General features: G+C 38.8%; 1 protein-coding gene across 6 annotated transcripts; it reads left to right on the forward strand.

Moving 5' to 3' along the window:
* The first annotated feature begins 330 nt into the window (after positions 1 to 330).
* Positions 331 to 11,745, forward strand: ncoa5 (nuclear receptor coactivator 5). Of its 6 annotated transcripts, none has more exons than XM_088005810.1 (12): positions 365 to 442; positions 1,419 to 1,473; positions 3,002 to 3,271; positions 3,451 to 3,558; positions 5,195 to 5,258; positions 6,708 to 6,911; positions 6,989 to 7,107; positions 7,370 to 7,502; positions 7,642 to 7,844; positions 7,947 to 8,151; positions 10,643 to 10,734; positions 10,849 to 11,745. In XM_088005810.1, the coding sequence occupies exons 3-12, from the start codon at positions 3,103 to 3,105 to the stop codon at positions 11,391 to 11,393; spliced, it is 1,842 nt and encodes a 613-aa protein (XP_087861936.1). In that variant the 5' UTR covers positions 365 to 442; positions 1,419 to 1,473; positions 3,002 to 3,102; the 3' UTR covers positions 11,394 to 11,745. The 6 variants fall into 6 exon arrangements, with proteins under 6 accessions (XP_014865587.2, XP_087861936.1, XP_087861938.1 ...); XM_088005812.1 differs by having other exon boundaries at positions 7,373 to 7,502; XM_088005808.1 differs by having other exon boundaries at positions 366 to 442; positions 6,986 to 7,107; positions 7,645 to 7,844.
* Positions 11,746 to 15,180: the final 3,435 nt, after the last annotated feature.

A 15,180-nucleotide genomic window follows, 5' to 3' on the forward strand; every position in this document is an offset into this window, starting at 1 on the left:
AATAGATTAACTCTCACAAATCGCAAACCATGTTTCCTATCCGTCTTCATTGCAGAATAATTCTGTCCAGGTTAGAGGTTACAGCTTTCAAACGGAATCCCTTAAAGGCCAAAAATCCTTAAATCGACCCTTTTTTTTAATTTCACAAATTGAATAAAGGCTTCACAGATGATAAGGCTACATACATTTTATGAATATAAACAACTTTTAAAATTCAATTACTTTTAGATTTTTAACTACGTGTTCAATGTAGCTCAGGTCAGAGCTTTTCAATGCAACGAAATAACCTTTAATCAAACGCCACTCTTGTACGATCACATCGGCAGCTGTGAATCGGATGCCAACTTCAGCGTCGTTTGTGTTCTTCCTTCCAGGAACGACCACAGGCAGCACTTTTCCGTGGGGTACAGCGACCTAAACGGAGAAAAGACAAACGGCGAAGGTAATTTGAATGCTGTTTATGCCCTGAATAAAATAATAACAAGTACATTGAGTCGGTATTTGATAAATGTCAGCGAACAGGGGGTTTGGTGTTAGCATTTCATTGTTGCTGTTGTTAAGTAGCTAACATACATTGCTAACCTGGTTACGTGAAGCAAACCTTAATCTATCTGGAAACAACGGAAGTTTGCACATGTGAAAGGAATTTTAAAAAACTGAAAATGATTGGCTTTGTTGTTGTAAAGTATACTGTTAAACTGTTCTATCGAAAGTATCACGCCATTTGCAAACTAAGTGACCGCCGAGCGACGGAATTAAGTCCATATCAAAGCTAAGCTACAGAGCTAACTTAACGTCGCTTTTTTTTTACATGCTTGTTACCAGCAATATAACACAATTAGCCACCTGAACACTTATTAATTAAAGTCTACACCTATTAAAAAACACTTAAAGTCTACACCTTTCGCATCTGTCGGTGTGCACATATTTAATAGCTGCAAAATTATTGATGTCTTGTCATTGAAAAACACTTCATTTACGATTTTGGAGTTTTTCTTTTCAAACTCATTAATTGGGCCTATAGTTTACACGATTATATTGTTTTTTTAGTAGTTGTCTGTAATGTTATAAGTAGCATTAAGTATTTTTGTTTCATGCCACGTTGTTGTTTTATGTCCAAAATTCAGAACGAAAGCGTAGCCTTTTCAGCGGTGTCCAATCAGGTGAACAGATAAGCATTTTTAAAGAATTGGAGCACTGTCTCAACTTTCATTGGCTAAGCCACTTTAATGTCAAGCATAACATTTTCTTGTTAAACAGGATGTAACTGACAAATATGTTGCCTATTTAACAGGTAGAGTTTCACGTTTGTGTCAAATACATTGCAATGTTTTGTGTTTATTATCAGTTCTTTGTAAAGTTGTTATTGACAACAAAAACATTTGAAATGACATTTTTTTTCTTTATCTTGGATCTAGACATTTGGATCTTCAAACTAGATGATCACTGAATCCGTCCTGGTTCAACTTAAAGGTATGCAAGGGACTGGGCCCCAACAAAAACACCCTGAAAAAAACATTTCAACTTACTATATCGTGCTGCTGTGATGAACCACTAAACCCAAAAGCATGTTTGTTTGTTTGTTTTTTCTTTAACTGGAGAACTATTTTCAGATTTGACTGAGTATCTTTCTTATGGAGTTTGAGGAACATTCTTTAATTTTACACTCAAATTTTGAATATTTCAATCGGTCATCAGCCTGTCATTTAATTTTTATGAATCCCTATTTTCTTCTGCAACAGCCGCACAATTTCAAGAGAAGAGGACATTTTGAACAAGCATTTCATTTCATTTTTACAAAACCCACTCGTCTTGTCTGAACTCAATAAGAGGTTGAACAATCAATTTACTTTTGGGTTGGGAAGACGATTACTCCAAGTGTCGTGTTTGTATTTTTTTTCCTAGCAATTACAACACATAAAATTTGACCACTATAAACCACTTGCATAAAAAGGTTGTACTGCAAAAGTATCTCTCAAAATTATAGAGGAAGCTTAATGTAATGGAGGAAATATTTATTTTTTTGTTAAATGTCATAACTCAAATACACCAGCAGTACTTGTAGTTAACGTATGCTCGTTTCCACTGTGGTTATAGAATGGGTTGGTGCATGGACTCTTTTGTCCTCCAGACAATGGTGTGTTGTGTGAGGTCTGCAGCTCTACCTTACCATACCACCATCCTATGAACCTAGAAATGAAGGGGGCCCAGGAATGGTATGGTTCTGGTTGGTTGTAAGGTCCAGTTTTATAATGGAAATGGACAACGTACCACACCAACCCGCATTATACCGCTCAGTGGAAACAGGTCATTAATAGACAACCAATTCTTTTTGCATTTTCATAACAAGCTAATTTACTTATTTGAAAGTAAATGCTCAAGATCAGATTCATGAAAAACTCTATTCAGTTTTGTATTTGATAAAATAATGTGAGCATTTAATAATTTTGGTTTGACCTTAATTGGTCTGCCAATCAAAGGAGGTTAAATTATTAGAATTTTGATGAAAGTCTAATGGTGGTGCTTTAATATTTTTGGCATTCATGACCTGTTACCTACTGTCCCACAATTGCGTTTATTTTTTTTGTCCGTGTTCAGAAAAAGCAAAGTTCTCTAATGTTTCTGGAGAGCTTTTGCGTATTTCTTTAGGCAGATTCTTTTTGAAGTCGGTCTCTTCAGCGATTTAATTGAAGACTTGCGTTGTTCGACCCGCATTTGTCGTTCACTAGTTTTCACCACCAGCTTGTCGGCCACGTTTCAATGCAAGTGCTGTTTCATTTTAGTTTGCGCAAAAGAAACAAAATGCAAAAAAAAAAATATATATATATATGAAAACTGCCATGAACTTACTGCATAAATGTTCATTTAAAAATTCTTCTAAACTTTGAAACTATCCGCATTTCAGTTTGCTTTGTTGTGAATTTGATCTTCAATTTTTCATCCACAAAACCCATTTTGTTATGGAACTTGATCTCTCTTCTTACTCACTGACATGTTTCAGGATTGACGACAGTTTAAAGACAATTGTTTGCAATCAAACCGAACCTGTTCGAGCTTTTGAGGCGCACGAAGACAGAAAAGGATAAACCTCAAGATCTAGGCATGTCTCGCAGAAGAAGCCGCAGCCCATCACCAGGGCGATATTCACGCACCTGCAGCAGTAACGATCCAAGGGATTTGGAGAGAAGGATTTTTGTTGGGAATTTGCCAACTTCTGACATGACAAACAAGGATTTGGAAGACCTTTTCTCTCCATACGGGAAGATAGTCGGTTAGTAAACCTACAAGCGTTCCCTCGCCAGTTGTTACATGTGACGGATAATATCCGAAAAGCTGCCGCTGAACTTTATAGCTGTTTAAAATATTTTGAATATGCCTTTAACTTAAACATTATTACTTGGTGGATGGTGGACAGACAATTTTGTGCCACTTAAAATATTCCTCTTCCAGGCGTGTCCTTGTTTCGAGGTTATGGATTTGTTCAATTTGAGCGCCTTGAGGAGGCTGAAGCTGCAAGAGCAGCTCAAAAGGGCCGAATATATAAAGGGTACAAACTAGGTAAGCCTTAACTGCCAAACATTTGAATAAATGGTCTCAATAAGATTTTGTTATATTTTACAAATGCTAAAACTTTTGATGGGCTCACTTCTTCAAAATTCTCCATATTAAAAATCAGACATGTATGCTAATATTTAAAACATTTGAGACCAAATGCAACATTTTGCTTGTAAATCTTACTTTAAAATGATATTGTCTATATGAATTAAAAGACCACTGTTTTTAAATCAAATTACAGGTACAGAGTTTGCCAGTACTAAGAGCAGGCTAAACCCATAACTTTTAAACATTTGATGAACAGTTTTCTCTCTGGCAACAACCACAGTATTGTTATACTGATGTTTTTTTAAATATATATTCAAAGTTCCAACCCAACTTACCTTAATTTTTTTTTTTCATGAATCAGTTATTGGGGTTGGTGAGTTTACAAAGCTGATCCTCTGTAATTGAGACTGAGAAGTATTTGTAAACTACAGTCAAAAGGACAAGTCTCTTTTATTTCAACATATTCGGTTTGGGACATGAACTTTTTAAAGTCCTAGTTTTCTGACACATTGAGGATTTTTTTGAGTTTGTGTAGAAAACTACAATAGTTTTCAAAAAGTAGTTCCTATTTAACATCGTTCTATAGAGCATGTTTAAACAAATGTTGCATTTGATCTTTGTTGCATACTTTTTTAATATGCAGAACAAAAAATTTAATGTTTAGTAATACCATTCATAGATTTGTGTTTAAAGGATACAATTATATTAATGGCTGATATGTAGATTATAGACTATCTTCATATAAGTTTTATTCAGTGGAAGGCACCGCTAGCTAAGAGGTTAGTTGCTCTACCTCTAAAACACTAATCATAAAAGTTAGCTTCCCTAAAGCACTAAATCAACATGGCATTTAGTTAATGCGAAAGTTAAGTTATATCTGCCTTTTAAAGATCCTCAAGCTCCAATTTCATTTCCACATTATAATTTCCATGTTCTATAATTATTATAGATCATGAATTTATGTGATTATCTTGTTCTCTGTTCATGTTTTGTTTCTGTATGATTCTTGATTGAAATAGTTATTGGGTGGGGAAAAAAAAAGAACGTGAGATCATCAAAAGTCACTGCTGCATGTACAGTCTTCATTTAGATGTTGAACTTTATTCAGCTTATAAAACAAAAAGATTTATGTGGGAAAATTTTATGAGGGGGAAGCTAAGTACGCTATATGTTTTTATAGTTAACAAAAGCGCTAAACAAAAAAACTAGCTCTGCTATTAGCAAATTAGCAAAAGTGTGCCTACCACTGTTTATTAAAAAGTATTTTGCCAATATTTTCTATCAAATTAAGTTCATCAGATGGAATTCATTTCTTTATTTATTTCTTTTTTTTTAAATACCAGCTTATATCTGAATTCCCAAGTGGAAGTAGCTTGGGCGGAGACGAGAGAACCTTTCATCCAACAGATTTGGCGTCTCGGTTTTCTGTGCTTTGAACGTTCGTCCATTTTGCGTTTTCCAATTTGGATCCTCTCCCTAAGTTTTCATTTGGATCGGAAAAGGAATGATGCGGCCTCTCATTTTGCGTGAACAGCATTAGCTGGTCTACATGTCACTGTTGTGTTCAACGTTTGGATTCATTTATTTTCAGATGTAAATATGGCAGTGGAGCGACGGCAAGCTAAACCTCTATCCCAGCAGAGCCCTCCTCGAAGGTAAAGTAACGTGAAACGAGTGTGAAGAACTACCATCGCCTCTCTATCGGTAAAGAGCGTATGTAACATTTTCATCACCTGTAATTTCTCCCAAGGGTTGAATTCAACGTTAAGGGAGCTATCTCACATTTGGATGAGTTCGAAGTGGTTTGTTGACATGTCAACATTTTACACAAAACTAACTTTTGTTGATGAGTTGAAATAAAGAACAGAGACACACATCTGGTGTAATTTAAAGTGTCCTTGTCTCAAAGATTCTTATATTGCTCTCAGTGGAAGTGTTCTTTGTGTGATTTTTGTCAAACTCTTGCGCCTAGATTTCAGTCCTACATCTGTAAGTAGGGTTTGCGTTGCTCAAGTCTCTTTTAAACAGACTCCTTGAAAACTCTTTAAAAACTTTGACATTTCCGACTTTTTAATATTTAAAGACATTTGTCCTATTGATCTTTCAAGAACATGACTACATCAACGTTCATTTGCTTTCTTGCACCTGTGAACAAGAAGCCATCTTAAGGATTCAGAAAATAAAACAAAATAAAGACAACTTTGTCACCTTTGTCTCCATCTCCAGTATGAGATTCTCAACTCCTAACAATGAGTCGAAACACCGCAGCGTCATGGTATCAACACAAAACTTTAAAATTACCGCTTTGTTTTAAGTAAATACAATCACTTCAACGTATGTCTGAAACTGCTGCAAGTGGATGGCAGTCTTGCTTTCCACATGAAGTCTCTGCGTGACGATTGCCACTGGAAATATTTCACAACAGTAGGAGGAAAAATCTCAGAACCTTCTTTCAGCCGTCTGACTGTCAGTGCACAGCAGGAGTTGGAGCATCTCAAAGGATTTGTATTGGAAAGCTATGACGGGCAGAAAAATGGTTGTGGTTTTGAAACCGGTCGTGGTTTTGTCTCTATCTCAACTGCTTTATATCTCAACTGTAATCTCAATTTACCTTTATATCTTTCGTCCACTAAAACACAATCACTTTGGATTGAACGGTATTTCAATAAAGCGTGTTGCGATGTGCTGAGGTTCTGCGTTTTTGGCTTGGTATCGAAGGAATCGTTAAGAAATGGAAAGACTCCACGCATTGCATTTAAGCTGTTTTTGCTCTCACTTTCAGTTATAACTCGAAGTGTCTTTATAAAAATGAGTTTTGGTTTGAAAAACTAATCCAAGTGCAAATTAAAAATATGTTATCCGAAAGGTGAGAAGAAAATGTTCTAAAATCTTCCAAGTAAAGTGATGCATTTTAATAAAAATGAACCAGAAATCTGAAGTTAATATTTGTGTTTTTGTTTTTTTGTGACTGCATCACTTGAGATCTTAAAATCTTAAAATCCAAGCCTGTTTAATATGAATTAAAATTGCCGCCAACAGCATTATCTGCTCTTCCACTTCACACTCTGAGTTTTTCTAGCTCTAATTCTTGATCTCTCTCTCAGGCCCATCTATGGCAAGGAGGGCCGGCCTCGCTCGCGTTCACCTATTTATGGCCGTGACGCAAGAGAACCTCGGGAGAGCCGTGAGGGAAGAGACTCTGCTAGGGAACCCCGGCCAGGTAGCCACTCTCGTGACCCTGATTTCCGGTACCGCTCGGGGAGCAGAGACAAGGAGGCCAGGGGCGAACCTCGGGACCCTGCTTACAGGTGACTGTTGACCCTTAGCTGCAAGCTGGTAAATCCATTATGATGTTGCTTCACCTTGTAATCTTTCATTTCAGCAGAGAAGATTATGACCGATACTACCGCAGCGGCAGTGGGATAGAGGACTATTACAGGAGAAAGGATGAACCCTACAGAGACCCGTACTTGGATCCCTGGAATGGACGTCGTGAGCCTGGAGGTTAGTAATACAATGCTCATAATATCAGCAGGTTCCACAGCTTCGTTCTCTTTGATGTTTTTACTGATGGTTTCCATTTGTTGACTCTATTTTCATTTAAAGCACTAATTCACAGAAAAAAAGGTTGTGTTTACTTTTACTGTAGTTGTACAGTCTTTTTTTTTAAAGGTAGCTGTGTTGATAAAATCCAGAGGCTTTTGTCTAAAACGTCACTGGATTTGATTTGGCGTTTAATACCATCATCCCACTTTTTGCCAATCAGTAGAAGATCGCGCTCGACCAGAAGAGCGCCGTCGGAATGAACTGTATCGACAGTACTACGAAGATCTCCAGCGGCGCTACGACGCAGACCGCCCTGTTGACTGCTCTGTGATTGTTGTAAATAAGGCGCAGAAGTAAGTTCACACTCTGTCCTTTACAGCATCAAGAATTAATCGCCTTTCTGGAAATCTTTAACCTTATCTTGGATATTTTCATTTCATATTGCTCTTGTTTTTGTGTGTTTTTGTGCATCTCTTGCTTCTAAAACAACTGTAGGGAGTATGCAGAGACAGTCGGGCGAAAGGTCCGTGACTTGGGAATGGTTGTGGATCTGATCTTCCTGAACACGGAAGTTTCTCTCACCCAGGCTCTGGAGGACGTAGGCAGAGCCCGTACTCCCTTCGCCATCATCATCACTCAGCAGCATCAGGTGCACCGATCTTGCACTGTCAACATCCTGTTTGGTACACCTCAAGGTAATTTAAGTCAGCCGTGAGAATCTATTGGTTCGGTAAGCCTCAAAAGGAGCCCTTCAGTGAATCATACCTTTCATTCTTGCATGTATTTTACTTGACCAGAACATCGAAACATGCCAATGCAAGATGCAATGTTGCTGGTCGCCCACAACTATGACACCTACAAAGTGGAAAACCGAGAAAAAGAACGGGAGGAAATCGCGAGAAAGGCTGCCAAGATGGCGGATGATGTGTTACTCCGGGAGCCTGACAGAGAGAGCCATCCCATTTCAGTACTCACCAGCATCACGCTGCTGGCGGAGAACAGGTATCGAATAATATACACTCAAACTTTAAAAGATGTACTGAAATTAAAATTGTGGCTTCTAATGCTGCAATCTCACAGCAGGTCTAGATTTTTATTTATTATTTTAACATTCATACTACTGAATGATACAACCAGACTTCTATGTGAACAGTTCATGACCCCAAAGTGGCTCGCATTCACAGAAGAACATAGATGCAGCAGCACAGTGTTTTGGGGAAGTAATGATGGATGTCGCTGCTGATGATGGATTGATTTTAAAGTTGTAGATTAGTGGGAGCCGAGAGTATCGTCACAAGATCACAATGAGAAGAAAAAAGTTAGAAATAAAAATGCCCTTTAGTGGAGTGTTGCCTGAAACTTCTGTAGAGAAGTTTGTTTGGATACATACATACGCTGAACTATGAGTGGTGGAATCGAGATGTGGTGCGCTTAAATAGCTGCTCCATTAACCAAGTCTTACCAGTTTGTATTGTTTGTTATTACGCAATAGTCAGCCCCGCCCTTATCTCACCTCCGACTGACTACTGACCAGTTCTCTAACAGGTCCGGAAACTCCCTGAAACCCGGATCTTACCCTAGAATAGGTTTATAGGAGATATTCTATTCAAACGGGCGGCGGAAAATACTCGTCTAGCTCTAACTACCTACAAATCCAGAAGTTATGACCCTTTTCAGTTGAGAAACAGTCAGCTGAGTAGCCCTCACAGCTACATAGCTTCAACAACCACTCCTGTTAACGGTAGCTCTTTTCCTAAAAATAAGGGCACTTGGTAACGGCTAGATTGGATTTAGTGACTTAGACTTAAGTCCCAGGGTCATTATTTTAACACTCACCAAAGGAAAGTACGAAGCCACCACATCTCTAGAATCATGTATGCTAGTTTTACTGTAATCAGGGAAAACTACAATGATCATACGACTCAATTAATCTCAATGTCCACAAGTTCCATTGGTAATTTTAGTATGTAATTTATTAAGCAAGCTTTAGCAGGGGTAAATGACAAGCAGATTTACTTTCAGAGATTACAAACTTGTAATAAAACAATAAATTCAAATTAAAATCAATCATAACCTATTCTCATTTCTATCCCTATCCTCTGTCACCAGTTTAACTAAGCGAGGCTTTTGAGGGGCAGTTCAACTCACACCCGGTGGCAATTGATCTCGGCAGCTGAAATTCTCAGATGTCCTTGGTCAGAGTCTCTGTCCTGGCGGAGCAAAGTCCTCTTTCAGAATAGAAGCAAAGTAGAACTGTCCGTTGTCCTTCAAACGCACAGAATCTTCGTCAAACAGTGACCTTTGTCTTTTCTCCAAGTCTGCTGCCGTAGAATAGGGATCGTTGGGTTGAGGCAGAAGAGTCGGTCGAATCAGGAACCAGGGCTGGGGGCAGATGGATCTTGTCCCTTCTTAGCGATGTTTAGTCTCAATTTCCCCTTGGTCCCAGGGTGCGGTCCTCTGCTGATCTTCAGTCTGCGTCCTCTTGTTGATTTTCCTCCAGCGCCGCGGACAAAGAACAGTTTCCTCTCTCGTCTGCTGATTTTTAAACCCTCTCAGCCCATGGTTGTGTATGGGAGAGGTCTACGTGACTTCTGACTCGTCCCCATGAGTGTGTGGAAAGTCCCAATCTTTCCCAACCACCCTCTCCTCCCTGACTCATTGCAGCAACTCTCTTCGGTACTTCCCTTTTTCTACTGGCCATCTGGCTTTTGAGGCCATTTCTCGTAACTTACTTCCCTTCTTGAGTTGTTCCAGCACCCCCGCCTAGTTCAGCATATTAATTGCAACACAGTCTGCTTTATTTCTTAAACCTTCAGTCATCTTATTTCTGTAACTTTATCATAAAACATAATCAATTTAACATTTTACCAACTTATAACTCACAGTATGATTCTCCATCACTTATCTATTCTGTAACTCAAGCTGTTACCATTTCTAATCATCAATAATCAACATACAACAATCAAATTGTTACTGTTATTACAATTCAAGAATACAGAACATATATTTCAATTATGCATTAGACATTCCAACCATTACATATTACATGTGTGTATTTTGTATTTATCTTTCTTAATCATCATTAAATCAATATACAAGATTACTGTTATTTCCCAGGCCTTTGCTCCGTTTTCTGCATGTACCTGGAAAGATCTCAACACTTTATTTCAGTTTTCTCGACAATATACAGAAGCAGTGTTGGTACTGGCCTCTGGTCTCACAGCACCTCAGTTCACCAAATCTATAGCTCTGACTACAATGTCTAAAAAACACTGCATATATATGTAACCTATAGGATCTGTATCTGATTTAGTAACACACATGGAAGTAGCAGTAGAGGGAGCGTGAAAAGATCAGAATGGGGTTGTTCAGATTTCAGTGAAAAAAATCAAATATGGGTCACATGAGGCAAGAAACATTGGGCTGGAGTTGCTTTGCCTGCTGTGTGAACGTAGTCCAAGAACGAGGTTTTTATTGGATGTTTTTCATCTAGGTTTTTAACCCCAGAGGAACTGGACAGCCTCATTGCATACATGAAGGATAAAAGAACTCGTCTTGTAAGAACCTCTGAAGATCCTCTGGCAGGTAACCACCTCATTTAAGGACTGCTTCAAATCACTACCAGTTGATAGTTTTAAAATGATATGCATTCTTTCATGCTAAACACATAAACAGTAAATCCGAATTGTCAACCTTCAGCTCCTGCAGCGCAGCATCGTGATGTGGTACCATCAGCTGCAGGACTCACTCCATCTACACTCAGCACCGCCCAGCCAAGTCACCTGTCGACCAGTTCCAGCGCCTCGGCAAACCCGAGTCACCAGCAGGAGCTGCAGGCTAAAATCCTCAGTCTGTTTAATAGCGGCTCCAGCCCCTTATCAGGATCCACTGCCGTTTCCCAGGGCGCCCCTCAGTCACACTCCTACAGCTCACTCGGTCCCTCACCCTCCCAAAATCCATCCCGTTCACCAATGCCAGGCATGGCTTCAGGTGGATCCCAGGGTTACGGCATGTCAATGTCCCGCTTACCCCCTGCGTCTACTGCTCAGAGACCCCCCGCTGCCACTTCAGGTATCAATTTTGACAACCCAAGCGTCCAGAAAGCTCTCGACACACTCATTCAGAGTGGGCCGTCTCTGAACAACCTGGTGGGCCCTGGGTCTGCTCCGCCGATGCCCCAGAGGTCAGCTCCCAATATGGGGCAGGGTCCCCCCCCAATGTCCATGTATCCTCGCCATTATTGAGACAAATGAGCGGTTAGAAGCCTTTACTGCAACTGTTTCTGTGATAGGTTTGTGTTAGAAGACCCTGGAGATGTTTTGTAAACGTTTTGATTTTCTCCTCAATTTTGTGCAGTTGAAATTTGGAAGGTTTCCCTGAATTACATAATGGTTTGTCTTTTCAGTTTGCCTGAAATGTTTTACAGAATCTTTTAACGTGTGTAACGAACAATAGAGCTATGAAGTACGTTTTACTTTGTGATAGAAATGGTTTGTTTTCAGCCCTGAGCTTGTTTTATAGTTTTCCATTGTGCTGGTCAATCTGTAGTTTTGTTTTTATTGTCAAAACGACACGATTAAAAACTGCAAACACACATTCTGTAGTAAAATGATATTGGTTTATTGCATTTTGTGCTGACAAATCTATAAAATGGAACAGGTATCGCCAGAAGCTAGAGAGATAAGCATTTGAAATATGGATAAAACAGCTTTTTCTTTTTCTTTTTAAATGTACCATGAGTCACAATAGAGAATAATACATCTTTTTTTTTTAGTTTAGAATATTTAACTTACACTGACACAGAAATTAAACACCTCAACACTGATTTTATTTACATGTAGTCCCTTCCCACCCATGCCCATTGACCACTCCTGCCCCCAGCAGTTACAAGTGCACGTGTACACACATACACACCCCCACAGAACTGAAAGGAACACACTACAGCATTACCATTAGACTGGGGAGGGTGTTAAGGAAAATCATGAACAAGTCAAATTTTATATCTGTGAAACTAAACAGGTTTTGCGTGTATGCCGATTGAAAACAAATTCACATCCATTTTTCGTTTTCCAAGCATCCATACAAAATATTGTCAAGTCTGGATAGTGACAAGGTTCCTGTTGGGGAGAATCAAAGAAACAAATAAAATCCTTAAAACTTTCAGATACTAAAGGTCTGAATGTTTTGGGAAATGTGCATGTCATGGTAATTATCAGTCTAAGGTAGGGCTGGCATAGATAATGGAAGCAGTTTGGGCCGTCTTCAAAAACATAGGCACAACCTAACTGCAAAGAGCCTGTTCTGAAAGCTAATGCTGCGTTCCAGCTTTACTCGTAACTTGGAAATTTCGACTTCCCAGTCAAAAACATCAACTGGAACTCCGGATTTCCCACTGGGAATCTGGGAACTACTCCAACTATCCCTGGTTACAAATTGTAAGGCGAACCTCGCATCAACAGTTGAAACAGGTTAAGACATGGATTTAACAATGTGTCTAAAATTAGTGTCGCATGTGGTGCCTGCAACTCTAAACTGAATAAATTAAAAGTGATGCTTGCTTATGGGAAGTAAAGCTTGAAACGACGTTTGTAAGAGCTATTGTACACAATGTCTATGGGTGTCGCCATGATGAAATTCCGATTTAAATCGGAATTTACCTCGGGTCTGACATCAAATCCAGCTCCAAGTTCCTACTTCTCAGATAACTGGAACGCAGCCTTAAAACATTTTACATCTGCCTACGCTCAGACACCTGTTCCCATTTCCATTTTTCTGTGCCAGTTATAACAAAGCACATTTCCCAAAATGTTACATAAATTTGGAGATCTTGTATCTAAACTGCAGTTGAGTCTGATTTTGGTCAGGCAGCGGACGAGCCACCCATCAAGCAGCTTGTATTAAAATTTACCTCACATATTTGCACATTTTAAAGTGTTATTAGTTAAATATCAACAATTGCTACACATTTTCCAGAGACTGGAAAACACAATTTTCCCTTGTCTTATCCTTTTCACTGGAAAACACATTTTCATACTTAACCGAGAGAAACTTTAGCAATTGTTTTACTTTTTAATAAATGACACAACAAGAGAATCTCGTGGATAGATCTACCATTTGAAAAATAGGTTATAATAATATCCATCTTGGATACAACAATAGGCCAGTCCTAATGAAAGAGAAAAATATACTAGAAATCAAAGTTTCTGACTGATACAAACAGAATACTTGTATATCACAAACATCCAATATATTTTCAGCACACTTTGTTCAGGGTAGTTGCATGCATGCACTGAGTAACACAACATAACTGGAAGGTGGCTCTGCTTGGACAGCAGCTTGAGTTTTTCCTCGTCCGACTAGATGAGATTGAGTATAACGCAAAAGATAGTTATGATCCTTTTTTTTTTTGGATCAGACATGTCTGATGCCCCTGTGATCCACTGATGGGTGTGAGTATTAGCCATGTCCCTTCTCTGCAATGATCTGGGACTTGATTTTTTTTCCTCTTTGATAGTCCCTAACAGGACGACCTCCTCTTCCACCTGGCAACAGATGTGTTTCAGAGCCCTTAATATCCATTGAAAAATGGAGACTGGGTAGTGATCACCAGCAGGTGTTTTTTTTTTCTTCATGCTACAGTTGTGCAGGTGATGAATATGATGTAAAGTTGTGGATCGGTAAAGCGGGGGAAGTAGTTACATGCTTTTTGTTTTTTTTTTAAGTCAACAATTAAAGTCCAAGCAGAGCCAGTACCAGAATTGGAAGCGCGAGTTTTATATTCTTTGATAATTTTTCAGAATTATACTGCAGTCACATTTAAAATACAATGCTGGGGTGGATTTTTGTGGCTGGGTTGGTGGATATCAGGGGTGTTGTGATGAAGAGGGATGGGGGATTCTGGGAGGACTCACCTCACAGATTGAGTGACAAGCACAATAAATTTAACGGCTACTATTTTCTTTAAAATGAATTGTCTGAATTAAAAATAAAATAAAAATGTGTGCATGCTAAAACGTCCAATAAAATGCTGAACTTCGTGAGTCTGGATAGGAATAAATAATATCAGCCTGTAGTGCACTCTCTTGCCACCAGAGGTCACTCTGAGTTAGTCTGCAGAGCACATTCTCATAGAGCTTTCCAATGCCGCAGACATAGATGGCTCCCTAAGAGTAAACTGATCTGGTGTCTCAGCCACATTCAGGTTTAAAACCCAAAAGTCCTGCTGATAAAACTGGAATTATGACAGTGCCGGTGCTGATGTAAAGCAAGCAAACAAGCAAAATCTGAAAGGAAACAAAAGCAAAACCAATATTGCACATGATCTTACAAAACTCAGACTTTGTCCACAGTGATAGAACAGTGTACAATAAAAGACAACACTGGTATGTTACAGTGTTTCAGATTTAAGTGACATATATTTACAAAAGTGAAATGACCCTTTCTAAGGCCTGTCGATTCGCAAACATAATCTCCTATTATGTTATGTAAAACTACTTGAGCGAGATTGAAATATAACAAGTAAAGTGAACCCATATTGTGTTCCATCCTTTTTTTCCCCTTCAAACTATTTTTTTTCAAGGTTTGGCCAAACTGTGTTCTCAAAAATCATATAACTTCTTGAGAACACCAGGCCACTTTCACTCCGAGTGCTTCACCTTGAGTTAACATGTAAGTTAATCACTATAGAAAACCACTGAAACAAATATTGCCACATAGTACCATGCAAACAGCAATTATAAAACATTTAGAATTCCATAAATAAATTTCCAGTAAACCTCTCCAATAAACTTCAAATATCTTTTTGAATAAATTTAAAAGGCTCAGATGATGCAGGCGACGCTGTAGACGGTCCTAAAATAACTGGAAAACTGCGAGGAACTCCCTCTTTGTCCGTGACGGGCATGTAAAAGGAAATTCCTCATGACTTGGCACTCAATCTTTGAAGACTAGAAGAGGAGTGGTTTGTCTTTTTTTGTCTTTAAATAATATAGCAGGTGTCCAAAGTTTAAAATTGATCAAATACATAAGAAA

This window comes from Poecilia mexicana, unplaced genomic scaffold (genome assembly GCF_051168715.1).
Source record: "Poecilia mexicana isolate PSO_F unplaced genomic scaffold, ASM5116871v1 scaffold_5, whole genome shotgun sequence".
In the NCBI taxonomy this organism is placed as follows: domain Eukaryota; kingdom Metazoa; phylum Chordata; class Actinopteri; order Cyprinodontiformes; family Poeciliidae; genus Poecilia; species Poecilia mexicana.

Excerpts from the sequence above, each read along its gene's own strand:
- ncoa5 (XM_088005810.1), top strand. The coding sequence starts at position 3,103 with ATGTCTCGCAGAAGAAGCCGCAGCCCATCACCAGGGCGATATTCACGC. Across the intron at positions 3,272-3,450 it reads TCCATACGGGAAGATAGTCG|GCGTGTCCTTGTTTCGAGGT; the intron begins GTTAGTAAACCT and ends TTCCTCTTCCAG. Across the intron at positions 7,845-7,946 it reads CCTGTTTGGTACACCTCAAG|AACATCGAAACATGCCAATG; the intron begins GTAATTTAAGTC and ends TTACTTGACCAG.